This window comes from Rhyacophila brunnea, unplaced genomic scaffold (assembly GCF_057557595.1).
Source record: "Rhyacophila brunnea isolate RB1 unplaced genomic scaffold, BYU_Rbru_1.0 scaffold_13, whole genome shotgun sequence".
NCBI classification, from domain to species: domain Eukaryota; kingdom Metazoa; phylum Arthropoda; class Insecta; order Trichoptera; family Rhyacophilidae; genus Rhyacophila; species Rhyacophila brunnea.
Genome location: NW_028232785.1, coordinates 5925107 through 5953081, shown reverse-complemented (window position 1 = coordinate 5953081; position 27975 = coordinate 5925107). Strand labels below are relative to the sequence as shown.

At 33.8% G+C, this 27975-nt stretch overlaps 2 protein-coding genes across 2 annotated transcripts in view; both read right to left on the bottom strand.

Moving 5' to 3' along the window:
* LOC147076245 (RNA polymerase-associated protein CTR9 homolog) overlaps positions 1-27975 on the bottom strand; it is a 578712-nt gene that overhangs the window by 234439 nt on the left and 316298 nt on the right. The window lies entirely within an intron of this gene.
* On the bottom strand, positions 519-9597 carry LOC147076260 (uncharacterized). Its single transcript, XM_085941219.1, has 3 exons — positions 9376-9597; positions 7525-7677; positions 519-4005 (listed from the first exon to the last, which is right to left on the bottom strand). Exons 1-3 carry the CDS (start codon positions 9520-9522, stop codon positions 3664-3666), a joined length of 642 nt encoding a protein of 213 aa, XP_085797345.1. The 5' UTR covers positions 9523-9597; the 3' UTR covers positions 519-3663.

Here is a 27975-nt window from a genome sequence, read left to right as displayed (position 1 = left end):
TTTAAATGTGGTCACGATCCTCAGCCATGAGTGCACGAACAAGAAGAGAAGAGAGACCTCGGTAAAATAGTAAAACTTTGTAATTAACTATTTTTTATTTTCAACGAATAATTCAAAAGATTTAAAAATGTACCATTCTGATTATTGATTTGATTTGAATTGATTTAGAAGAACGCTGAGTACCTAGGTCTTAAAAAGGCCAATAGTTAAAATTTGTCCCAATAATTAGTACGTCACCGTGTAGCATAGAGGAAAATGCAACGGACGGGGCGTAAGCCCAGGAGATGCAGGGTTCAATTCCCTGCCGGAGTGGCTTACTTTTTTCAAAAAGATTTTCTATTGGTTATAATAATTATATTTTCTCAGAAAGTGTTTTTCAAAATTATGTGCTTATGTAAAACTTTGTGTTGGTGATCTTATTTCTATGCTTAAATCATACATTGTAGTTCAATACTTGAGACATAAGATACATCTAGGTATGCGATTATAATTGGCAAATAAAAGACGTTAGAAATTTTCAAAACACTATTTAATGAAACCACATTCTTCTTAAGTTAACATAATATCAGCTGTCATGTAAGTAGACATGACGGAAGATTCTGTATAGTAGGTACAAACTGTAGGTAATCGATAATTTCGCATGACATTTTAAGTACTATCTTAATAATATAAAAACTTATACTGCCTATCAATATATAGGTAATAAGAGAAATAAGAAAACACGTGTGGAATACATTACGATCTTTCCTTCTAAACGGAAAACACCACTAATCAAACACGCCAGAACAACATACTCTGAAGCAAACAGTAACGAGAATAATATACTAAAACGAGAGAGAGTAATTATTTTATTTCTCTCGCGCCAACAAAGAAGACTGATATTTTTAATACAAGTTCACACAGAGCAATACAATTTCAATTATATATAGGTATAATATTAGGCACCAAGGCCATGTGGCCTTTTTTCCTCGTCACCTCTAGTACTAACGTTTGTATACCTTAACAAAGAGCGCATGGCACTTTGTCGAGGGTATGAAGGAAAGAAATGAAAAACAAAAAGAAGAGATGGGAAAATAGGGGATATAACTACAGTGGTTTCTCCTTCAAATTGACTGAGTCAGCACAGGGTAATATTTTATTTTTTATACTATGCATATGATGAGGGAACTAAAAAAATGGTCTCTCTTATTATTGTCTCCAACTTTACTACAGGGAAGAAAATATAGACTAAGAAGACTTTAAGAGCAGTATTGCTCGTGGCCTCGAAAATTCGGTGGAGATGGCTGGATTGTAATTGTTTAGATCTTTGATCGACTGGTTTGGGAAGTCTGCAGTCATGGAGCTGTAGAATTTTTTAGAATGTTCGAGTACGTTCAAGTTTCTATGAGGAGCGGTATTGCGTACAAACCGTTAGGCATCTGTGATTGTTATAGGAGATTTGTTTTGTATAGTCTGTAGCGTTTATGATTTGTCAGCGAAACAGTGTTGCCAAATATGTATATTTCTCCAGAAGAAACCATTTTTTAGTAGGAACGTACTTCATAACAATTTGTATGCTCATACACTGATTTAGGTTGGTACTCAGATAAACGACAGACACCTGTTGCATCGATGACCGATTGCAGTCGACCGTTTTGAAAGCAGAAGGTCCCCAGGGTCTATTTGTATGAATTGTAAGTTAACCACCTCAGATTTCTTGTCAACATACATTTGAATATGGATACTTAAATATATATATAATCGATGAAAATATTATGAAGTAACTCATAAAATTAAAATATTATTTTCCAGAGTGATTTTATTAATAAGTCATTACGTTGGTCATATTTAAATGGCTTTTCACCAGAATGTATCATTTTGTGGACTTTTAACCCATCAAGTCGTATACATGAGTTATTACATTGGTCACATTTAAATGTTTTTTTTTTTTACCAGAATGTGTCATTTTGTGTCTATTCATCCTGCTAGACTTTATACAGGAGTAATCACATTGCTCACATTGAAATGACTTTTCGGCCGCATGTATCATTTTGTGTTTTTTTTTATCCCGCTGCTCTCTATACACGAATAATCAGACAGATCACATTTGAATGGCTTTTGACTGGAAGTAGGATTCTACCATAGGAATGCTATTGATGTGATCTCTAACATATTGTTTTAATTCGGTATAAATTTTCATATGATTTTCATGTGTTCCTCTAAGATCCTTTTCTATGATTCCATCACTGCTTGTTTTATTTATTACTGTATTTATCAACTACTTTCAAATTTTCAATGTTTTCAGAATGGCCAGTCACCGATGTGACCACAACACAAGTTTTATTTACATTGTCCATTCCTGACCTAGTATGATCATTCAAGATGTAATAGTCATAAACTCGTTAAAATTTTGAATCCTAATTTAAGACCATAACAACTCAAAATAGCATAGTCTTTAAATACCACACAATACTATTTATAAAAATTAGAGCCTATTATTTCTGTCTTGTGTTTCCGTAGAATTCATTCAGACTTGTGATAGTCTTTGACCAGATAAATAATGATATTTTCATCCTTTCTGCATTATTAACTCAAAATGTCAATTTTTTGACTTGTAATAGTTTAAAACTAGGATTGCGAAATGCATTACAGAAACATGCTCTTCTAATGTCTCAATTAAAGACTTAATACCATTTTATCGTATTATGTAAAATGGTAAAGAACACTTTTGAAAAATGACCAACAAACTTATTTGGTTATTTTTGGTACCAGATCCTTAACGTAAGGAATACCTTTCAATATATTACAAAATATTTTCACGAGAATGAGTCATTTTGTGTCTTTTCATATCAGTGGATCGATTGCATGAGTATGTGCATTCATCACAGGTAACTGGCTTTTCGCCAGAATGACTCATTTTATGAAATTTCATACGACTTGACTGTATACATGAATATACACATATGTCACATTTTAATGGTTTTTCCCCTGAATGGGTCATTTTATGTAATTTCATCGGAGTAGACGCTACACATGTATAATCACATCGATCACACGAAAATGGCTTTTTACCCGTATGGGTCATTTTGTGTGATTTCATGTCTTGGGGTCGTATGCATGAGTAACTACATTGTTTACATTTGAATGGCTTATCACTAGGATGACTCATTTTATGTTTTTTCAAGCCACCAGATGTTTTAGTTGAAAAACTGCACTCGTTACATTTGAAAGACTTCTCTTCCAAATGAGACATTTCATGTCTTTTCATGTCGGAAGATCTAACGCAAGAATAACTACATTCGACACATTTAAACGGCTTTTCACCAGAATGAGTCATTTTATGTTCTGCCAATTTACCAGATTGTACACATGAGTAATTACATATATCGCATTTAAATGGCTTTTCTTTGGAATGAGACAATTTATGTCTTTTCATGAGGGAAGATAGAGTACATGAGTAATTACATGTATCACATTTAAATGGCTTTTCACCAGAATGAGTCATAATGTGTAATTTTATGCTATAGAATTGTTTGCATGAGTAATTACATTCCTTACATTTAAATGGCTTTTCTTCAGAATGAGATAATTTATGTTTTTTCAATTGGAAAGATTGAACGCATGAGTAATTACAACTATTACATTTAAATGGCTTTTCATTAGAATGAGTCATTTTGTGTAATTTTATTTTATCGGACGTGCACACGAGAAATCACATACATCACATTTAAATGGCTTTTCATTAGAATGAGTCATGTTATGTCTTTTCATGAGGGACGGTTGGACGCATGCGTAATCACATGTTTTACATTTAAATGATTTTGCATTTGTATTGGTGTTAATCATTTGTTTTTCTTGGACGTTTTCATCGGATTGGGTTACATCACTCTCAGCAGAGTGACAAATGACGTTAATTGGTAACCTTGCAGTATAATCCAGGAGGTCACTTTTTATGTTTTGCTCATCAATCTGTATGTCATTAAAATGAACGGGTATTTCTTCAACCACATTGCCCGTAGCGGTTAACTAGAAAAATAATATAATATATTATATTATAATAAAAGATCATTTATTTTAATCAAATAAGAGCAAAAGAATATTCTTTTTTCTACTTTCGACCATGTCCGATCCTAATAGGATCATATTGGCCTTCAGAGTAGAGGTTTGTATTAACAGATTTTGTTTTTTACGAGAAATGGGTGTCAGCCACTTGCTCAACCTATTAGGTCCATACCCTGACAGACACAAATTGAAAAACAATATGACGTGTACTTGCCAGACCCAGGATTTGAACCTGAGACTTCCCACGCTTAAGTCGCGCGGCCACCATTGGGGAGATTCACCAGGGAATAAATTATCTTGCGGTCTGATTTCCATAATTTATACGATGAAATAATTTATAATTTAATTTAATTTGTATGGCACGTTTTTCACTTTTAATAAATGAATCTCGACCGGCTCGTCCGCCTCAGAGGGCCATTTTCAACTTTTTCAAATATTCAATAATACAATGTATTTCCACCATGAATTGATAGGTTACTCAATAAAAAAAATTAAGGATGAAATTTAGAATTATTGGAAGTGTACACGAGAATTGAGAAAATGGCGTCGAAATTTGAGGTTTAAAATTCATACGCGGGAGACATATTATTATCAATTGCAAAATTGATTGAAGAGATAGCTATATTGCTTTGATAGGTTAAAAAATATAGGTAATTGAATCAATAGATAACCATTTCGCTGAAAAGAAATAAAAGTTACTGACCGCTATATTTTGAAATGTGCAGTGGTGTTAAGATTTTTTACATTTATTATTTCTTAAACACATTTATAAAACCATCAGTATAATTTATATCGACATTATTATAGTGAAATATTTACGAGAAAAAGTTATATTGATGAATGTGATAAACATCCAACCAATAATGATTCTATGATGATAATGATTCGTAGGATGTTTATCACACTTGAATGGTCAAAGACATAGCTTATAATCAGTATCTTTAAAATTATCTTCAAATGTGTTAATCTTGCCCATTTTTTAAATAATAAAATGCCTAATTGTCAAATTTGGTATCACAGAGATTATCAATATAATTTTTTATCGTAAATATTTCACTATAATAATGTCGATATAAATTATACTGATGGTTTTATAAATGCGTTCAAAAATTAATAAATGTAAAAAATCTTAAGGGGCGGCTGAAGAGCTCGGTATTCAAATATAATTTAGTATGAAATGGACCTCGGCGTCGTACGCACGTTAATTTAAATCGATCTTTTGGCAAAAATCACTAATCATGAGAGATTTTATTTAAAAAAAAAACATTATTATTACTTTTGTCGACCTTCTAAATTATTATTATTGTGGAAAATCTTACATTATTATTTGATAAACACCTGCACGTGTCCACTGATCAGAAAACAGGGCTGTCAAAATAATATAATATTTGTAAAATGTTAATTTCATCATAGTTTTTAATCAAACCTGTGCAAGTACATACTGATAACTTGGGTGGATATCGTAGCAAACATACTATTGATATATCTACGGGTATATTATTATTATAATCCAATTCAAATTGAACATAGGTTGATACTCAAATACTATATTATAGTATCTTTATGATTTCGAGAAAATAATACGATGGAATATATTATATAATCCATATCAATTATTTGAAAACATTATATTTGCATGTATATAATATAGTGAAAAGGTCAGATAACTGTTTTCTCTGCAAGATAACATCAAAATTTATATAGACTTACTTAAATGAAGAATTACATTCATGAGTGAGCACGGCTCAAAGCTCAAAGTTGACTTTATATAACTAATAGAAAATGCTGTTTGTTTCTACGAATAAAAAATCACGGCAATCAGAAAGGCCGGAAAATATGGCCGACAATGCATGATACACAAAGAAAAAATACACAAAATTACAAACACATACGAAGTTTACCGCACACGTGCAGACCACAAGATATTTGTTTACGCAAAATCGTCGCTTTCCAAAATTTTGAATTTGGTTGCCAGTTTTTACTGCGATGAATCAATGTGTTCCTTCCTGTCTTTTTTTATTCGTAGGTTTGTTTACTATGTACACCGAGAAATTTCCATTAATAAAATCGGAAATGAGTTGGAATATAATGCAACCAAAACTGGAAAAATTCTATTATGGGTGTTTACTTTTTGAATTAGTTGACCCCAGAAAAACAGGTACATGCCACTACGTGAACCGCAGTGGATATTAGATGGACAAAACTTAAATAATATAAATAAAACTTAAAAAGTACAAAATAATTACGTCTTCGACAGCCCTGACGTTATTTTTTGCCTGCCAGTCCGACTGGCGAATAAAAAATAAATGTGTGTGGTGACTGTATGTTAATAATTATTTTTAGGCACTCATGATATAAATTATTTCGTCTATTTGCTTTACATACAACAATGGTAGGTACTACCTACCTATTGTTTCACTAGTTGTATAAAAGTAAAATTGCGCAATAAGTACCTATTATTTTTAATATGTAGGTCCTACACATTAAAAATAAATACTATTCATTATTAATGTTTTTTGGATAGCACATGAAATAAAAATGTAGGTAGATATGCATTTCAACATCCTTCGTATGTTTAATTCTCGGACAATTTCAGGTTAAAAAGTTATTAATATATTATTAAGTTTATATTGTGGTAACCACATAATTGAAAATGTCACCGTCATATTGGTTTCAATACTTTCTCCCAAACAGTTATTAACAAATTGAATTTAGTAACATTTACGTACCTACCTATATTAGAAGATATTATTTTTTGGTCACCCCATTCTGTCTTCACGTCGACCGTGTTTATGATTTAAATTTAATTTCGAGACCATTTACATTTGACACAAGCATTGTCGGCGACCTTTGTATATTGCTAGTAGACCAACAATTCCGGACCACATATAAAAAAAACATATTTTCAATTCTCAAGGGCAATTCTGTTGAGCTTACCTATAACACCACTGCACATTTATGTACTGAAATATGACTATATTCTAAAACATTAGAGCGAGAAGTTTAAAAGAATACTATTTTATGTAATAAAAATACTTTATGTAGTCATCAAATGTTTAAAATAAATATAAAGGATAATAAGGCTTCAAAATTATATAAATAGATTATCTACAACGTTTAAGGAATGTCCAGGATCATGCTTTGAAAATAGAATAAAAGCTCCATTTTGACCCATGCTGAGCACGTCTGCCCTTAATAGGTAAAAATCCAGATACTTTTGAAACTACTTGTGTTTAATAGGCCAAATAGATGTCTTATCCTAAGATATGGGTATCTTTACAGTGGAGTTTGTATTAACAGATTTATTTTTACGAGAAATAGATGTTAGTTACTTGCATCTGTTAGGGCCATACTCTAGTGCAAGCACACATTCAAAAATAACATGTGAATTTTAAAGCGGTAGGTATGTACCCGCATGATTAGCCGACGAAGTAACCGCTCGACCATCGTTGCCGTCTATAAGTTCTATAGGACTATAAGTACCTGTTCTACTGGCTTGTATTCCGAATATGAGCAACCGGGTTCCGGGTGTTCATATTTGATTTGGCTCAAAGTGTCATCACCAGATTCCTTCTTGAAATCGACAAGTTCAGAATCAGCCTCAAGTTTTATATTAGCCGGTGTCATTTCAATGCTCTGAAAAAACGTAATATTATAATATTGTTTTATTATAAAATAGAAACATATTATTTATATACATTTATTCAGAGTTCACAGAGATTAATCAAGAATAAAATAGAATATTAACGATATTAACTGAATTAAAAACCAACCAACACCATACAGAAAACACATACGGATGATTGTGGGCACTATTTATAACAGCCAACCTCCACTGATGGAAATATACAAATAAATGAACATAATACAATATTTTGTAACATCGGAACAATTGCCTACAACAAAATAGGAGCATAAATGTTCATAGCGGTAAAATAGGACACATTACCCATTATTCGATAACAATGAAAAAAATACCAGACACGGACATTGATCTTAAAAAGGAGGACTAGTCCGGGTAAAAAAGGACATCCGGGAACCCTAAACATATTTATATGTCACATTGGTAATGGTGCCGCAGAGGACCGCGTGACCTTTTATAACTTTTGAAGTTATACTTCATAAGGCACATTTGGGACAAAAGATCAGTGTATTTTTGGCGTGTGACGAAGTTGCGCGCGCTGATGTAACACGTTTGAATGTGACGGACGTTACGCGCACCGATGCAACACATAATTTATTATTATGATTATATTCATTTCGGTCTCAGGGGTACATGCGCATGCACATAGTGTCATTTAGTTAGTCGTTCAATACAACCGAGTACACAGCACGTGTTGTAAACGTAACCAATATTGTGTCATAATATATTATTATATACATAATATGTTTATAAACAAATTTCTAGAGACTAACGTTCTACACTGTTAATTTATATTCATAAAACTTTATTTATATTGGAGTGTATATTTATTTTTCATTGTAAAGATTGTGTATCAAGATTTGAGGCTATATGTTTATGAGTAAAATTATATATCAATAAATAAATAAATTTTGTGAATGGTGAGTTAGTAAATAATTAAAAAAATATATTAAAATTTCAACACTTCTGAATCGATTATAACCGCTGTATGACAAAGATGAGTTTTGGTGCAATACAATAATTAAATTACAATTATTATGTGCTATATGAGACAGATGAATCGCGTACGTTTTCATCAACCTAATCCACTGTAATATTAATAGACTCAGGTAACGGCTTATTTTGTTTTGTTACGCCAAAGGAGTATAACTTCTATCGCGCGTACATAAGTAGGTACACACACCGATTTTTTTTAGACCACACCTAACCTAACCCAACTAACTGTGTGATGAAGATGTATCGAAATGTATCAAAATATCAAACTTTAAATTAATGGATTGAAAAGCATCTCCCCTGACAAAAAAACGGATTTAATATAATTGTCTACATGGGATAAACTGTTTCTGTCGATAAAATAATAATTCATGACCAATTATTTAACCTTCTCCTTGAGTTGGATCTGCCTTCAGATGAAATCGAATGAACCCAACTATCGTTGAAAGTGACGCAACAAAATGGCAATAAAGATAATAAATAGGTAGTTGTTAAAAATGTCAGCTAATACAATATGTCAATTATTGATATAAAACCTTCCATCAGAACCTATCAAAACAATCTACGTGATAAGATTATAGGGTGATAGAGAACAATTACATGTATATGTAATAATAATTGCCATCATTACAAAACCATGGGGATTCCAAATTACTAAAATATAACACAAAATAAGTAAATATTTTTTTAAAACTAACCTCAAAGGTGCAGCTGACATTGTCAGCCTTTTCTTTCTTAATATTTGTGTCGCCGTCAGAGCTGTTTTGGTGTAAAATTGGGACATCGAACCAGTGTTGGCCTTCTGCATCAGCTTGTAATTCTTCTATTTCGCGTTTGATATCCATTTTAGCTGCCTATTTAAACCAGTGTCAGACAGTCGTGGCAAAAATAAATCGATAATGTAGGTACCAGTATTAACTGTACACCCGAAGCCAATAGACTAAAAATTTTCGAATTGACGTTTCACAAAATTAATATTAACTTATTTATTGGCATCAATGCGTCACTTACATTGAGCTACTTTACGAGCTGTTTGTTGGCGAATTTAAAAGCGGGCAATTCAGCTACTGCGATTCTGATGATGGCACACAAAACTTTCCATTCGTTGAGAAGCCAGCAAGCTAGCGACTATTTTGACAGAACGTAGTTCGTTCTTTACCGGGAGGTCGCTACTACGCTCTACAGCGCAGACGTAATAGACCCATACGCTGGCGTGTAGCGTCTAAAGTTGACCGGCTTTCAACTTTTCTCGGTAGACTGTTTACAATCTGCTTGCTATCTTGTTCGATAATAACACTGGGCGACTTTACAGGCAGATTGTAAATTCTTGTAAATTGTAGCTCAATGTAATTGACGGAAATCAGTCAAATAATATTCTTGGTGAAAACATAAAATAAAAAAAATAAAACATAATACCTATTATGAAGTAGGTACTTACCTATCTATTAGTTCTGCTTCTTTTAATATAATTTATACCTAACCAGTTTCCGTTCGATTCAAACTGACGTAGAGAATAGGTAGGTACCTAATACTTACCTATCATCATCATCAGCCGGGGTCAATACACTGCTGGGTGAAGGCCTTCCCAAGCTTTTTCCAACTCTTTCGGTCCTATGTCATTCGCTGCCACGTATTTCCGTCGAACTTTACCAGTTCGTCAATCCAGCGGCTTTTAGGGCAACCCTGTGGCCGTTTCGTGCCCTTGGGTAACACTGGATGACGGCATTTATCCAGCGGTCGTCATTTCGGCGAGCAATGTGCCCCGCCCATATCCATTTCAGCTGTTTGGCAACGTCTATTAATACTTAAGTACCTACCTATAAACAGAATAAAATGTCTTAATTGACAATTAATTATTACTATAATATGTACCTACAGTCTGTATTCTATAAACTGGCGTGTGTACGCGTCACACGGAAAGCAATGTGCCATCGCGTTCAACTGTTGCAAGTTTTCAATGGGCGGAACGAGATGGATGCTGAAGCGAGGGGGAAAATGGCATGCAAGCTTATAGAATACATACTCTATGTACTAAATGCTTAATTTGAAAATGTCAGATTGTAGGTACCTATCTACCTACTTATATTTCCATATATTTTATATTACCTGGTTGAGCCATTTATATTCCCATTCAATTCCTTCTCTCCTCACCCACCTCCTAATCCCCAGTGTTATTGTCACCAGACAATGAATGAGCAATTATTATGGGTCATGGGGGCCCGTGTTGCAAAAAGACAGGCAGTTACATCTTGATAGCGGGCATGAGCAGGCCTCTAATAGCTTTCCGTCGCTTAAGTAAAAATACAGACTCATTCAGAATCAATCATCATCGTTCATACACCCTCACATAAATAATCCATTAAACTGTCACAAAGTGCGTGAGTGTACGAACCGGGTGACCCTAAAACAACAATACCGCGCGAGTAAAAGTGGAAACCAGACCACGGAGCCATCATACATCATCACAAAAGTTAGTGTCTGGCATTCTTGTTCATCACCCCCCTCCCCTTTATCCGAACTCCTCATCATCCCTCAAAATAATTACAGTCCACTTAAAAAGCTCAAGTATTACCTATGATTTCTTTATAAATTATTAATTGTCGAACTTAGAATGAGGTAGGTAGGTAGTGAAGCCAAGAAGAACGGTGGAGAGCTCACATGTGTGCTGGCAGCATTCTTCAAAGGCATCACTTAATTTGAGGTTGTGTGACATCGCGGGGTTTAATCATATTAAACACATCTTTTTGATTTGACAATTTCCCTGCGCAGGGACGTTTAATTACATTAACTTTTCAGACATTGGTTGGATTACATCATTAATTACACTTGCACAGGAGTCTTAGATTTAGCTATCGCACAGTCATTATATGGGAACACGTGTTTAAACACATTAGCCGAATCGGCGCGAAAGTGTTTTATCGAGGACGCGACACATGGTTTTGAGGTGGTTATTGGGATTACTATTGGGCCGCTTACTCAAAAGGAATTCACTGATTTATAATAATGAAACGAACGCGACTTTACAGTTTACATCGTAAAGAATCCGGGCCACACCAAAGGTGCAACCCTGGATATCAGCTTCCACTTTGGCGGGAGAATGAGTACTGTCCGCCCTTATCTGCAACGACCCTATCGGTGGTGAGACAGCGGGGAGGGGTACAAAGGGAATGCCTTCGGTCAAGTCAAAACCTAACGGTGATCTTTTCTGTCACCTCGACCGGATGACGCTCTCGTCGGCAGGTACAATTTTGTCCGCCCGTCGAGGGTGTTATTGTTTACTTAACTTTGTCAGAGATTCTAAACATTCGCCAGCGGAGCTGGGTATTTTTTTTTGGTTGTTAAATTGTTGATCTAGAATTTGAAACTGTCGTGCCGGGTTCTTTTCTTTTTTGTCTGGTAACAGTAGGTAGTAATTTTTTGACATCCACCATATTATTAAAATGCTCCAAATAGTTTTATCTAAACAATAATGCTATGTTATTTTATATAGAACAACATGTAAAACAAGACCATATTTCTTATTCCAATATTTTTTAACCATTTGCTATTAACTGATTTGTGTTTAATTTTTCAAAATATTGTGTTTTTTGTGTTAATAAAAATAAAATACTTACTTCCATTTGCATTATTCTTTCTTACCCTGAATCCTAATAAAGTTTTTATTGCGGGAACTTTTTATAATGAAAATACGTTTATCATAGTACATTGGTTGTAAGCTGAAGTGTTGATAAAAAACATAATCAGTGGGTCGTTTTTATGTCCGAGTATGGCCCATTTGCAGCAAAGTGTACCTGATTTCAGAGAGATAAAACTTCGTCTCACAAAATGAGTACGCACTGACATTTGTGTGCTACCTCTGTGGGAGGAGTCCAATCTATTTGCTTTGCTCCATTCCATCGTCAGTCAAGTCTCATTCAAAATGTTTTTCTTACTGTAACTAATATTAACATAATTTAATTCAGTGACAATAAGATGGCAGCACTGAGTATGCAGATGTCTTGTTCAAGTCAAATCGTTGTCTATGGTCACGGCTGTCAATGTAATTATTTTGGCTCGCTACTTCGTGTTGATTTAAATACGTAAAATGGATGTAAAGCGAGAACCATATGATTTCGAAGACGATGCAGAAAGGCAACAATGGTTTGATGTGCCAATATTGCATGCAAACAGCCCGGACTCCAATTTGTATGTAAAACAAGAGACGATCGGCCATGCCAGTTGCAGTTTTGAGGTTAGTCTTTAAAAACAATATTATTAATCAACTATAAGATGTCTTCACAAACGATTCATATCAAGGGCTAATGAAATCATTTTTTTCTTACAATAATTTTATAAGGTTAGCCTTACAACAAATTATCGTTTATAAATATTAACTACGATCGTTTGATATACGTTGTCGCAGTTTGATCAAAATTGAACATCCACAAAAATACACCATAGGCACAGAAGCTTTCTGTAATTGTACCATGATATGGTATTATATTATGATGTTAGGAAATGGCGAAGGGTGGAGGTAGGCTGTTAAGATTCGACATAAACTGTGCACATTAAACTTTTTGTTTTCTTTGCACTAATTCAAATAACAGACTGTGTTGGTTAGTTTTTAAAAAGCAATTAATCCTTGCCTAACACCATAATATTTTTGGTATAATATGGTTAATGCGACAAAAATAGTACCTGAACTCTTTTTCAATCATACTTATTTGTTTTTGTTGAATTAAGAATACGTCATTACAATATATCGACTTGGAAAGGTAAAAGGGCATAATCCACACAATTTTACATAAGGCACAAAACCGTTTTTGTTAGGTTTGGTTTTCGGTCAAAAATAAAATACAATAATTAAGTACAAGATAAAAAGAATTTTTTATATACCTACAACGTTTTTAAATTTTCTTTTGAATCATATAAACTTGATTTGACTAGCTTAAACGATCAACAAAGTTTGTACTTGATTGAAATAATACTGTTATGTCATTTTAACATTTAAATTGATTTCCATAGTAACGCACGTATATATTAATAATTTAGTTGCTAGGACCCCAGACCCATAGCAACCAATAATAGTGGATTGGATTACGGATTTCTTCCCAAATAACTTTTCATACAAAACAGTATTAACTGAAAATGAATTCGATTCTACTTAAAGATGGCTAAAAGTATTAAAAAATGCATTGGCATCGTGTTCTGATATATTCTAAAAGTTTCAAATGTCTAGCTAGTCAGGAAGTTAGTTAAAAATCGATTGCAAGATTTGTACCCGTCAAATAAGAATACAACCTAATAAAAACGTTGTAATAAAATAGACATAACCTCGAAGTACCTACATGATAATTATTAATTCGATTTTTACATCCCTAATCTGATATTAATAATTATTGAGTTAGGAAATTTAAAAAAAACTAACAAAAATTATAGTAAAGTCGTTTTTCCTACGTCACTTGCTTCTTTTTTTAAAATTGCTAGCAAAATTTAAATAATAAATCGGCATCTGCAGCTGAAATTATTTGGATACAACGTATATTAGTCATGTACAACGTTATTATGCAATTAAACCTCTATTGAAAAACTGAGGGTTACGCTCTCTACGCTAATTCATTAGGACGATACATCAGTGGAACGGCAAATAATTTTCAACTATAGGCGCGACGAAATTTTGGACTCGCTGGCATTCGGAGAGAGAACGTCGAGCTGGGACACGTTAATTTGTTTCGTGATGACGACGGGGGTATTAATTCTTAAATCGTGTAAAGATCACTAAAAACGTTACCCATTTACTTGAAAAAGAAAACATGTCAATGAATATATTATCATTGTTACTAAGAGAACAATAAACAGAACATTAAATGGACGCATGTTGGATTTATATGAAAAATTATATTTCGTTATATTTCGTTTCGCATGCGTCATTGGCATCCGCGACCCGCAACGCGCATCGCATAGCCACGATCTTTTTAGACCGTGCCTCAACTGAGGTATAGCCTTAAGTCCAGCCTATAAATCAAAAAAAAAATCTTCAATCCATAAAATATCTAAAATTATGTATGATTTAATAGTATAATTTTATATATTTTGTAGATAGACGTATATTTTTTGATTAAGTAATATATTATTATGGTTTCGTTTCCGCACTGTTTAATTGAATTTTAAAAACTAACCAACACTATCTGCAAAACATAGTCTTAGGTCAATGAAAACAAATACGTATGGCCGACAATGTTTTATAAATGCACTATTTATGTCGAATCCTAACAGCCTACCTCAACCTGATATTAGGCCATTAAAAATGTGATTAATTAAATTTATAAAATGTGTATTTTTTTAAGGTCCCTGAAATAAGTCTTGTAAATGTAAAACCTGAGATAATTGATTCCCAACCAGTTCATGTAAAGGAAGAATTTGATGAAAATAAGTTTCACCAAATAAAGTATGAAACTTCGCAACCTGGCTGCTCATACTCAGAATGCCGGCCAGTTAATCAGGTAGAAACATTTTAGTATATTTTATATGTATCTATAAATAATACCACCATATGGAACGATCGGGGAATTTCGATTGCCACAAAAATGATGCTTGTGCAAACATTAGTGTTCTCGATATTTCTATACGGAGTCGAGTCGTGGACCCTGAAGGCAAGAGAACGGTAGGCAATTGATGCCTTTGAGATGTGGTGTTGGCGCCGAATGTTTCGCATTTCTTGGACGGAGCACAGGACGAACCAGTCAATCATCCAGAGACTGAAGATAAAGGAACGGCTCTCGACGATATGTCAGAAGAATTCTGCAGTTTTTTGGACATATTGTCAGGCGCGGACCGGACAACCTGGAGACACTGGTAGTTTTGGGTAGCCTCCAGGGAAGGCGAAGCAGAGGAAGAGCGTCTTCGCGATGGAGCGACCAAGTGAAAGAGCTGACTGGGGCACCATCCATTCTGCCCTGAGAGAAGCGGAAGATCGAGAAGGATGGAAAGTCTTGGTCGCTCAAAGGATGGTGAAATTTAAATGTGGTCACGATCCTCAGCCACGAGTGCACGACCAAGAAGAAGAGAAACAATATATATTACTAGCGCAAGCATCAAGGCTCGAAATGGACAGTGGGGCACCGGACCACCGTTCCGATTTATAAAATCCTCAAGATTATCTCTGTCTTGTGGAAATATTCATTTCACCGCCTGGGTTAGACACAATGACATTATTATTTGACAACTCACTTAATACAGTAGCTAGCAAGTAAATTCGCTCATAGCGATATTCGCACATCTATAGGTAGACGTCACGCAATTTCCAGTATGCGATACCACGCATCGGGAATTTATAGCAATATCACCTTTATTGTAATGGCGTTAGAACAGTGTTTCTAGTGTCAATGTTCATTTGAGCGAACCTGTTCGAACCGAACCATTCGGCAGAGCCGACAAAAAGCATCAGGAATTTATAGCAATATCACCTTTATTGTAATGGCGTTAGAACAGATTATGCCATTCGGCAGACCCGATATAAAAGTGAGTGTCATTTTTTCCAGATGCTTCGTCGATATTAATTTTAAATATAACATAATACAATATCGAACACATTTATTTTTTATAAAATACACACATAATTCGATAACTAGTGTCCAACAAGATGTTATTGGCTACGTGTTAAAACTGTGAACTAACAAGCTCCTCTCATTTTTAACCGCACTTCGATTGAAGCGCCTTCCGGTTAGCGACGAGTTGTCCACGTGTTAAAACTGTAAACTAAGAAGCTCTTCCTACTTGTAACCGCACTAGTGACCTCCGGTTTTTACCTAGATCTTGTTTTCGGACTATATGTTAATATTCTCGTACAGTTATAGAGCTCTCCAGTTCGTAATTTTTTCCATTTCGGACGCTTTCAAGCATATTTTATATTATTGTAGGTAAATACCAATAATTCTCAACCTTGTGTACCAACCATAAAGTTATTATGTATGGTTTGATGGCATAATTTTAAGGTCCATTTACTTGGAACACCCAATGTTAAAACTCCAACTTTTTTGCGTGCATTTGTTTGTGCATCGTTAGTGCACGTTTGTGCACGATTTTTTGTCGTTTGTGCACCTATAAGCGAAAAATTCCAATTTCAAATTGGGTGTTCCAGCTAAACGTTGGGTCACCCAATGTTGAAATTTCAACTTTTTTCGAGTGCATTCGTTTGTGCATCGTTAGTGCACGTTTGTGCACGCATTTTTTTTGTTTGTGCACGCACATTAAGGGGATTATTCGCATTTCAATTTGGGTGACCCAGCTAAATGCTGGATACTTGTGTCACTAAACACGTGTTTTTCCTTAAATTTAAATTGTAAACACTTGTGCGTTGGTAGTGGACGTTAGTGCACGATTTTGTTTTGCTTTTTCACCTATATTCAGCGCGCTATTTAATTTTAAAGTTTGTATGCAAAATCTGACTGGGTAGGTTTAAAAAATATTTTGTAGTGAAATCTCTTGTTGCATAGCTAGTGTGCAATTCTGCATACTTTTAATTTTTTTCCTCATATCACCCAACAAACTTTTTTAACTGTTTATTAAGTCATCAATTTGTCTATTATTGGCTTACGTTTGTGCACGTGCTTTTTTTGTTTTATCGATTATATCGTGAGATATTATTTTTTTAAATTTAGTGACTTGATACTTGAACCATTAAATTTGTCTTTAAATTTTTTTGTTTAGTGCATCCGATTAAGTTTATTTATGGTAACTTTTAGCACGATTTTTTAAATTTTTATCTCTTATATTAAGCTAGTTATTAGATTTTGAGTGGCCGTCAAGTTTTAAAACCAAACATTTTTTTTCCACATTTTTTAAATGCACACCTTTGAGTAATTTAATTACATGATTTTGCATGAAGTTTTTATTGTTTTTCCATTTAAATTCGCGAAAAATTCGCATTTTTCCATTTCCACTAAGTACCCCGTCAAAATGTCCTGAACAAAAACGACCGTATCCGTTTGGAACATCCAGTCAAAAGAGTCTCCTCAAAATAGCCAAAACGGTGTAAGGCTCACTAAATATGTCGGTTTATAATAGACTACCTCAAAATTGACAATTTGATTAAACAAAAGTGTCAAAATTTCAAAATCATTCAACTTTCTTAACATTAATCTATTTATTTATGATTTTGAATGGATCAATGTCAGTTTCATAAGGAAAAATGCAGTAAATTATATAATTATACTTACCTACTGTTTTTTAAAATGATCTGTAATAAAAATAAATATCGTTAAGTTATTAGAATACAATTAGGTGTGCATACTTTTGAAAAATGCAATATGTTTTTATGCAACGATATTTTCTTCAAAAGATAATATTGGAATGACATTTATATTTTTTTTATATAAAGGGGTTAACTTGCAGGCACTTAACTCTTCCTAATAATATTTGCATCTTCTTTTTCTTTGTTTCTCCAGGTGGTGCAACGTATGCTTGTAGTTCTGGTAGGTGTTATGTTAGGAGAGAAGTGTTAGTCACTTCATATTATGCTATTCAGAATCGATATCAAATAAAGTTTTGTAGGTTCTTTAAAAAGTTATTGCCTCTGACGGCTTCGACAATTGTTTCACGCAAATGGTTTTCTTTTAAATGTGTGTGTTTATTAGTTCTTTAACAACGTACCTACTTACATATCTGTTTACATTTCTATTTAAACTCATCACGATTATGAGTTTTTAAATGACATATTTGTTTAGGTACTACTTTCAAAATAAAATTCATCACACGCAAATGGTTTTTCTCCTGTTTCGTTTTATGAGCGTTAACATAATTTTGTGCCGAGCCTCCGTATAAGTAGTCAATTTTTTTCAAAGGTTATTCACCATTTTGTATCTTTACATATGTTTGAAGATTACTCCGTCGCGAGCATCCAAATGAACATACATTGCATTTATAAGATTTTTCACGAGTATGTTCTATATAATATGTACATATTCATTTCATGTCTTTTAAGACAACAAAATCGTACGCATTTATATGAATATACATCGAATTTTAAAGGTTTTTCACCAGAATTTGTCATTTGTTAGTTTTTAAGATGACTAAGTTGCGAGCATCTATATGAACATACATTGCATTTATAAGGTTTTTCACCATCCACCAAAAATGGCCGCGCGGCTTAAGCGTTGGCATATTGCGTCAAGGGTCCCTAGTTCCAATCCTCGGTCCGGCAAGTACGCATATTATTCGCGAAAATCTATATGAACATACATTGCATTTATTAGATTTTTCATCGGAATGTGTCATTTTGTGTCTTTTAATACTTTAATTTGCGAGCATCTATATGAACATAAATTGCATTCGTTAGTGTGTTCACCAGTATTGTCATTCCACATGTTTTAAGACTACTAGGTTTTTTAAATGACATATTTGATTACATTTCAAAGTCATCACTCATTACACGCAACTGGTTTTTCTCCTGAATGTGTAAGTTTATGAGTTCTTAAACAACGTATTCGATACGATGCTGCCAAAAGTTGGTAAGTTGATAGTTTAGGTATTTTGAGCTTACCACGGATAAGATGTCTATACTTATATACGTTTGCCATATAAAATATCAAGTTCATCCGATTTTTAAAACATAGTTTCTTTAGCAGCTATTCATTATGTTAAAAATACGTAACTCTTGATCGTTCAATTTACCAACATCAGAAGACTGTAAAGATGTTTACAGTTTTAATTTAGATAACAATCTAACTAATGAAACGCAGTGGTAAAATCTTTGTAATACTATTACCTAACAGTTTTAATATTTTTCAATAGTTGAGCTAAAATTTAATAATATAGGACTTCCGAAATAAGTTTGTAAATATTATGGTAAAATGGCATAGAAAATACATTATTTTTAACAGAAGGTATATGGGAGAATTATCAGAAACATATTCAAATAACATGAACTTATTCAATGAAAGAACTTATGAACTTACACATTCAGGAGAAAAACCATTTGCGTGTGATGAATGTGATTTCCAATATAATTAAATATGTAATTTAAAAATACCTAGTAAGCTTAAAACATATTAAATGGCAATACGGATAAAAACCTTATAAATGCGATGAAAGTTCTAATAGATGCTCGCAAATTAGTTGTCTTCTCCTCTCTTCTTGGTTGTATACTCATGGCTGAGGATCTTGACCACTTTTAAATTTTGTCATCCTTTGAGCGACCGAGACATTAAAGCCTTCTCGACCTTCAGCTTCTCGCAGAGCAGAATGAATGGTGCCAGCGATACTCGTAAAAAACATGAAATAACACATTGTGACGAAGAACCTAAATGTGATCAGTGTACATATAGATGCTCGCTAGTTTAAAAATACATAAGATGACAAAAAAAGTGTTCAAAAGAAAGTGTACAAAAAATTTTATAGGAGACTCACAAACATGTGTGAAAAGTGACCGTTTTTCATATAACATAACTTTAAACTCAAAAATCTCTATGAAAACTACCGTTTTTGATACTTTTGGTGGATTTATTAAAAAAGAGCATAACTTGCACTAACATAATCGATTAAAACATGAATTTAGTGGGCGGTGGCGTTTGTCCCACTTTGATACAAAGGTAGGTACTCAATTTATTGCCTACCCACATCAATCAGTAAATATACTGAAATGAATCAATAAATCGATTTATTTGCATTTAGAGTATTTGAGTCACCCAGTACCAAAGTGAGCCAAAGGCACTTTTCAGCGTTATTTACATTTGAATGCCAAACAATTCTTCAAGTATTAAGTACTTATATCAATATCTACCACTCTTACATATTTCGCGCATCAAAAACGGCCAGTACCTATGCTAAATCGACTTGTAAAATGTAAATGAATATAAAAAACAGCCAAACTATTATATACTTAACTAGAATAGTCTGTATCAAAAGTGGCCGAGAGCATATTTTAAGATGTCAAATTGAGCTTTTTTAATAAAGTTAACTTAAATTTACTAGGTACCTATTTAAAAGAATTCAGGAAAGGTTATAGTACATTAAGAAAATTATCATACTTAAATATTATACATTGTCAAAAGTATAACTATGTACAGTTTTTCGCCCTTCCTGTAAAAAAACATCAAGGTGCCTTTGGCCCAATTTGATACTAACTTAATAATTAGCCATGTCCGCAAAATGCTGACATTAACCTTACACGCGTAGGTCGCTAGTATTGTTATATTATTAAACAGATAGGAATATAATAGCATTCGAATTTAACCACCAAAATTAAGCGAGTTTTGTCAAACTAACCTCAGAAGTAGAGCTGGCGTTTTCTTGTTTTAAATGTGTTATGTTGACGTCCGGGGTATTTGTATCAAAAATTGGCACATCAAACCATTTATGGTCTTCAGCATCAGCGTCGAATTCGTCTGGTTCTTGCTTCACGTCCATTTTATTTATTTAAATCAAAATGTAACACGTAATCGAAATGACAATTGATTAGCAATGGCGTCTTGGCAGCTGCAGTGTTGCCATATGTATGTCACTGTATTATAGTATGCGGTAAAAGGAATATTGTATAACGGCAAAAATTATAGTAGATACGCCTTGTCAGCTGTTGAAAACATACAGGATTTTTATATTGTTCGATATAGAACATAATACAGATGAGGCAAATAATAACTACTAAAAAATATCTACTTAACAATTATAATTTGTTCACTTTATTTAGCCATTTAACGTTTTTTTTAGAAGTAGGTAGGTACATAAAATTTAATTAGTTAAGTAGGAAGTACCTACTTACTTGATTACTGTTTTTTTATGGAGAGTAAAATAATTTTATATTATAAATTAAAATATTGAAAATTGATCGATAATATTGTCGACATTCTGAAATGTATGCTAAATTGGTGTGAACATTGTAAAAATGTAATATAAGTTATCTCACAGTTATGTCACATACCTACTTAATTTGTTTTTATTTTTAGAATTATTAAGGCTATACCTCAGTTAAGCCATGGTCTAAAAAGATCGTGATTTACTAGGCGATGCGCGGATTGTTGACGAGTGCAAATGACGCATGCCGACCGAAAAATAAATTGTCATATAAATCCAACATGCGTCCAATTAATGTTCTGTTTATTGTTTTATTCGTAACAATAATAATAATATATTCAATGACATGTTTTCTTTTTAAAGTAAATGGATAACGTTTTTAGTAATCTTTAGGCGATTTAAGAATTAATACCCCCGTCGCAATCACGAAACAAAATGACGTATTGACACCTCGACGTTCGCTCACAGACTGCTAGCGAGTCCAAAATGTCGTCGCGCCTATAATTGAAAATTATTTGCCGTTTCACTGAAGTATCGCCTTAATAACCATGTCCTTGCTTTTTCGTACAAGGTGGTTGTTAGTAATATTGAACAATCACAAACACCCAGGCTTTGAGAAAAACACATACATAATATTATCGTGTGTCCTGACCAGGAATCGAACCCAAGAATTACTCTCGAGTGGAAGATAAGCGCCTTACACACTGCACCACGAGAGCCGCCTTGAATTTGTTAATGCGAAGTCAGTCTGACTTTTTTCAATGAAATTCAATATTGCAATAATAATTTTATCACTTACAATATTAGTGACGAAACAACAAAATATTTACTGCAATGATTATACTAACTCCATGAAAACTAGTATTAATTATTAAAGATGAATTTCAAAATTTAAATTATATGTTAGTATCTACCTGATATTATCATAATAAAAGAATTGGGCCACGATTTTAGAAACGACAATGACATCAAAGATTCAAATTGTCATACATTACGTCGGATACTACTGTAATACGCTTAAACGACGACCAATTTAGTTGATGGTTAATAATATAATTATAGCAAATAACCAGTGGTTACACAGCTTAGTTTCAACTCTGATTATATCCACGAATAAATTTAATTTAATAGATATACGATCGACGCAATTAATATTCCTCATATCAATAAAATTGTCTGTTTATGGTAAAAATAATGTGACAAAAAGATGGCAACACTACTCCTAAATTACCACTGTCGCATGGATAATCTTTCACGAACGTACGCATTTAATTCGAAAAATGGACGTGAAACGCGAAATGGAAGGATTGGAATCTGATGCTGAAGGGCAGATGCCCTTACACCATCGATATATCCCGGAAACCAATACTTATATCAAGCAAGAGAGCCCCGACGATTCCAGTTGTGCTTTTGAGGTTAGTTTTTCAAGGCAAATATATTTTTAATTGGCGTCAGACACGAGATTGGGCGATGCATTTAATCCATTTGGTATTAATTTATTTTTTGCGGATACTGTCATTAAACACGTACTCCAACTTATCTGTGTGTGAGCATTTCTAATGTGCTCGTATATTAAACTTTTAAACAAATTACTTTTGAAAAAATTAATAAGGTATGTACTGGTATGATTATAATAATATGCACCTTCATCTCAGTATATTATGTTTCACGAAGACACAAAACAAGCAAGGAAAGGGTTTTTATACATGATTATTCTACGTTCTGATTCGTTTGAATGCATTTACATTTATATTTTACTGCTTTCTACTGAGGGCGAACCGAAATGTGACAGAAAAGTTTCCAACCGTTAATTGATCATCATTCTTGCAGCTGGGAAATAATCCTTCCGCGATGTACTGTTAACCTAGCTGAGGGCACTATCCATGCGAAATGAGGTCTAACGTGAAAAACAAAATTACTCGCATTCTGAGCAGAATTTATCGAATTAATAACGCTTATTGTAACAATTACAATAATTTAGTTAATAATTGTTACAATAAGTAGGCACTATGTTTTAACAGCACCTCTCTTGGCTGTGATAAATTTTGTAGGTACCGAGATGGACAGTTTTGACAGTTCAGACGGTTAACTTATTTTAATTGTTACAATAAGTGTTAATATTTCGATACTTTCCTACCCTATTTCGCTGCCTTATCGGACTGAAAGCAGGCTTGTGTATAGAATAGACCCGCAGGTGGAAAATGTGGAGGAACAACTCAATCAAATGACAATCGAGCTGGATTCCGAATGGTTTTTTTTAAAGAATACCTACTTGATAGCACGCCTCCCACAAAGAAGGCTGACAGGGTTCTAGCCTGTGCAGTGGCGCACCCAGGATTTAATATTGGGGGGGGGGGGGGGCAAGGAGGAAAATGTAAATTAGTCCTATAGGCTCTTTTTCTTCTTCACAGCCTAATTTCTCGTTTATCGGTCTTTTGTCTATTGCACTCCGTGTACCTACACCATGGTCCCTACATCCTGAAACGGGCCCTCAGGCTAGGATATTTGAGGGGGCCCTTTTAATACATTAACTTTAATAATGGAGCTGTCGAGTATTGACAAATAAAAATAAATATATTGCACAATTATATAAGTAATTGAAAATGTTCATAGTCATGAAGTATAATAGCGCCGCAGGCGACTTTTTTTAATATTAAAACTAATTTATGATGTCTGTTTATCTCACTTATCTGGTCAACCTGACACACCGGGCCCCCAGACTAGAGCCCTGTCAGCCCTCCCCAGCCATGACCTACACCACTTCGGAATTCGGGTGGACACCGAGAATTTTTTGACAGTTCCATTAGGGATAGGGTTTCTAAAAAAACCTGACATTAGTGTTTCGAAATTTTTGTGTTAGAAAATAAAATCTAAGAAATTTTTCAAAAAAGGGTTCTGGAGAATTATTACAAATCATTTTTTTGCCGTGTTTTTATTTATCTAAGCCCAAAGGTATAGTTTATTGCCTTTCAATGTTTAAAATCATTCTGATAATTTTCATTTTTGAGGGGTGCCAGGGCCCATTGCCCCCGCCTGGGTACGCCACTGAGCCTGTGTGCCCAGGTTTTGGTTGTCTCCGGTATTAGCTAAATAGAGTAGTCTGTGGGTGGCCTCATTGTGCTCTGGTGATTTCGGCAGATGTTGCCAACTGACAATGTTTGTTTAAAGTTTAAAAATGTGCTACGGGTTCGAGCATCAGTGAGATAACATTGTAAATACAACGACACACGACACTTCTTTCCTGTAGCGGCAGCTTACTCTGAGCACAACGTGATCATAAAATTATATTTGACGGATAACTCACTTTGGTAAATTCTTGACATAGGACCTTTAAGCATTGAGCAACAGAATATTATCACACTGTTGATAGGTATATGTAAGCATACGATAATATATTTAATAAGGGCCATTGCATGACGTGTGATGAATGAAAATGAAGGAGACGAAACAATGAATAATGGTCTCGCTAATGTGTGTTTATAAAAATAGAAAAATCCGTCACGATGAATAGATTAATAAGTATTCAATAAAAATACTAGATACTCATCGGCATTGTTATAAGTATATTAAAGAAATAAGTACTTTGTAGTTAAGTATCTTAAAAAAACTGTAAATATGTAGGCAGGTACCTAATCAAAATGAAAATAAAATATGGCCGCTGTTGCGTATGTAAACCAATCGGAATGGCAACTGAGCGATGTTAATATTTGTGGAGTTATTTGTGGAGTTTACCAATTTAATCTACGCGACATACGGTTGCAAAATAATAGTTACTTGTTATAACAGAAATAACGTACTTTTATTTATTGTCCAAATTCCTTGGGTAGGTACTGTCATCTCCCTCCATTAAATTTGCGAAAGTGAAAAGATGCTGTCACTTTTTAATTTTTTAAGGTTTTTTTTCGTCTGGGTTCTGGACTTGCAGGTGAACAAATAACACACCGGAATTGTGGACGGAAACGAGGAGATTTATTTACGTTAATACCTACCAATGGTTACATTTTTATACAAATTTTTAATTATTTTTTTATTTTACGGAGGACGAAATGCGTATGTTTACTGTTTGGCTGTCTGCAGCTTTCTGTCGCGCCAAAACAAACGGCCGCTTACGGTACCGCGGTACCAAAGCGGCGTTACCAATTTTAAATTTTGGCGCCAAACACGTACAGCGTTGCGGTTTATTATTATTTATTTTCGCAATCAACCCTTACTATTCGTCGGTTCGATACCAATTCTGGTTCTCCAGATCCACAGATACATCCGCAAATGGGGACCATTTGGAAGTGTAACAGTACCTACCTACATTATAATTATTTAAAATGATTGTTTTTGAATAGGTAGGTGTGTTCATAGACTATAATTATACATTGCGTATGTCTCGTATGAGAGTGGCAAAACTGATTTAAAACTATGCGCAACCAATATGTTTCTTAATTCAATAGCTATAATCATTTTGACATTGTTTTTCATTTGTCACCATAATGTGTTATCTTCCAATTGATGAGTGTTTGCCTTATTATTTTAATATGATAGTTACATATCATTGTTTGTGTATTAATTAGCTAGTAATATAAAAACTGCTATTAAAGGAATTCTACAACGATTGACAGTCTTTCATAGCCAATTGTGATATTATTGTTAATATGGACATTAAAAGTGAACTGTTGGACGTAGAGTCAGATGGCGAAATACTGCACAGTGTTTTAAAATACAATACTATACCAAATACTCATTCGCTTTGTCCGGAAGATCATCGATATCACCAGAACATGTTAACGATAAAATAATTCATGTTTGATTTATGTTTTATTAGTGTTTTTTACACTTATTCTCTGTCTTCGAAATGTTCTATTAAAACCGGTTATATAAACTAATTATTGGTTTGTTTGTAGGTTGATGTCAAACCTGACGTCGATGGAAACTGTCATCCGATTGAAGAATTCGGCGTTTGCTCGACTGGTTCGATGTTCCATAATGATTCACAGGTGGGTAACTGATGAATTAATCATATTGTAAAACTAGGTGGCAGTTAATTATACAGGGCCTGATTGATTTTTAGCATTTGTAACGCAGTTTTAGAATGCGGAACTGCTCTAAAAAGTCACAAAATGGTTCACACGGACGTGATGGCTGATCGAAATCAGGAATTTATTAAATACAAGATACCTATGTTCATATAAAAGCATGCAAATTGGTAATCTTAAATTGCGTAAGAAGACACACTAAAACTACCTATATAAATTCAGTGTTCTTTAAGATGCTTGCGGATTAGCATTCTAAAACGACATAAAATGATTGATACATACTGGAGAAAAGCCATATAAAATCAAAGTATGTTTATAAGGTTGCTTGCGTCTAAACAAAATCTGCTCATATAAATGCTTGCATCTTAGTCATCTTAAAAGCCATAAAATGGCATACTCGTGTAGTGCATATCCATTCGCTCAGCCTGAAAGGTCGATCATCACCAGAACTTGTTGACTTTGATGAACACAATTCAGGTTACTTTGATAATACAAAATTAATGTTGCATGAGAAAATGTTTTTTCCACTCATTCCTTCTTCGAAATTTTCTATGGAAACCATAAACCTACTTAATTGTCTGTTTGTAGGTTGATATCAAACCTGACGTCGATCTTAGCTGTCATCCGATTGAAGAATTCGGCGTTTGCTCGACTGGACCGATGTTCAATAATGATGCACATGTAAGTACCAACAGATTTAAAAAATGTCATCATTTAAAAAAAAATGAATCGCAAATACATTTTTGTCTTATATATTCAGTTTAGAGTAGTCTATGAACCGTGGGCAACTAAATGTTAAGTAATATTCCCAAATTCTTAGATAACACATAACACACAATTATTGACTAACGAGATCACTTTTTGCTCAGTAGCAAATACAATTCCGATAAATAACAGACTATTAAAACAATATATTACTGGATGACTGCCATGGAACAGACACGAAAATATCCACCTGCCGTAATGATCAATAATTAGAGTTGGTTTAGTAAAAATTACCTTAGCGGCAGAATTGATGCGTTACTGATAATATCAGTTAATACATCTTCCATTTATTAAACTATTCATAATATACTTAGTCTGATGCACGTTCTCACACTGAAAAATGGTATTGAAATATCCATTACGGGAAAAAATACCCTTTTTTTTTAAAGGGAAAAGGGGTTATGATTTTATTAATTTATCTTTGGATATAGGTTTTTAAATTACATTTTATCATAACTGTATAAAATGTTCGATAACTACTTTTCATACAACTATTCATTATTAAACAACCGATAATTATAACTCTGACCAAAACACAAATTAAAAATGAATATATTCTGTATTTGCCAGACCCATAATTCGTCCCTGGAACCCGCGACATGATAGATCGGCTCGTAAGCCTTTCAGCCATCGTTACAATATTCTGGTAATGGTAAATTTTTTGACATATACAAATTCTGCAATTGCAAAGTGAACCTATTGACACAGACACAATTGTCAACCCTCTGCGAATGCTCCCCA

Coding starts and splice junctions, on each gene's coding strand:
- LOC147076260 (XM_085941219.1), bottom strand. CDS start 9,522: ATGGATATCAAACGCGAAATAGAAGAATTACAAGCTGATGCAGAAGGC. Junction 7,678..9,375: donor ATGTCAGCTGCACCTTTGAG/GTTAGTTTTAAA, acceptor ACGTTTTTTCAG/AGCATTGAAATGACACCGGC. Junction 4,006..7,524: donor AATACAAGCCAGTAGAACAG/GTACTTATAGTC, acceptor TTATTTTTCTAG/TTAACCGCTACGGGCAATGT.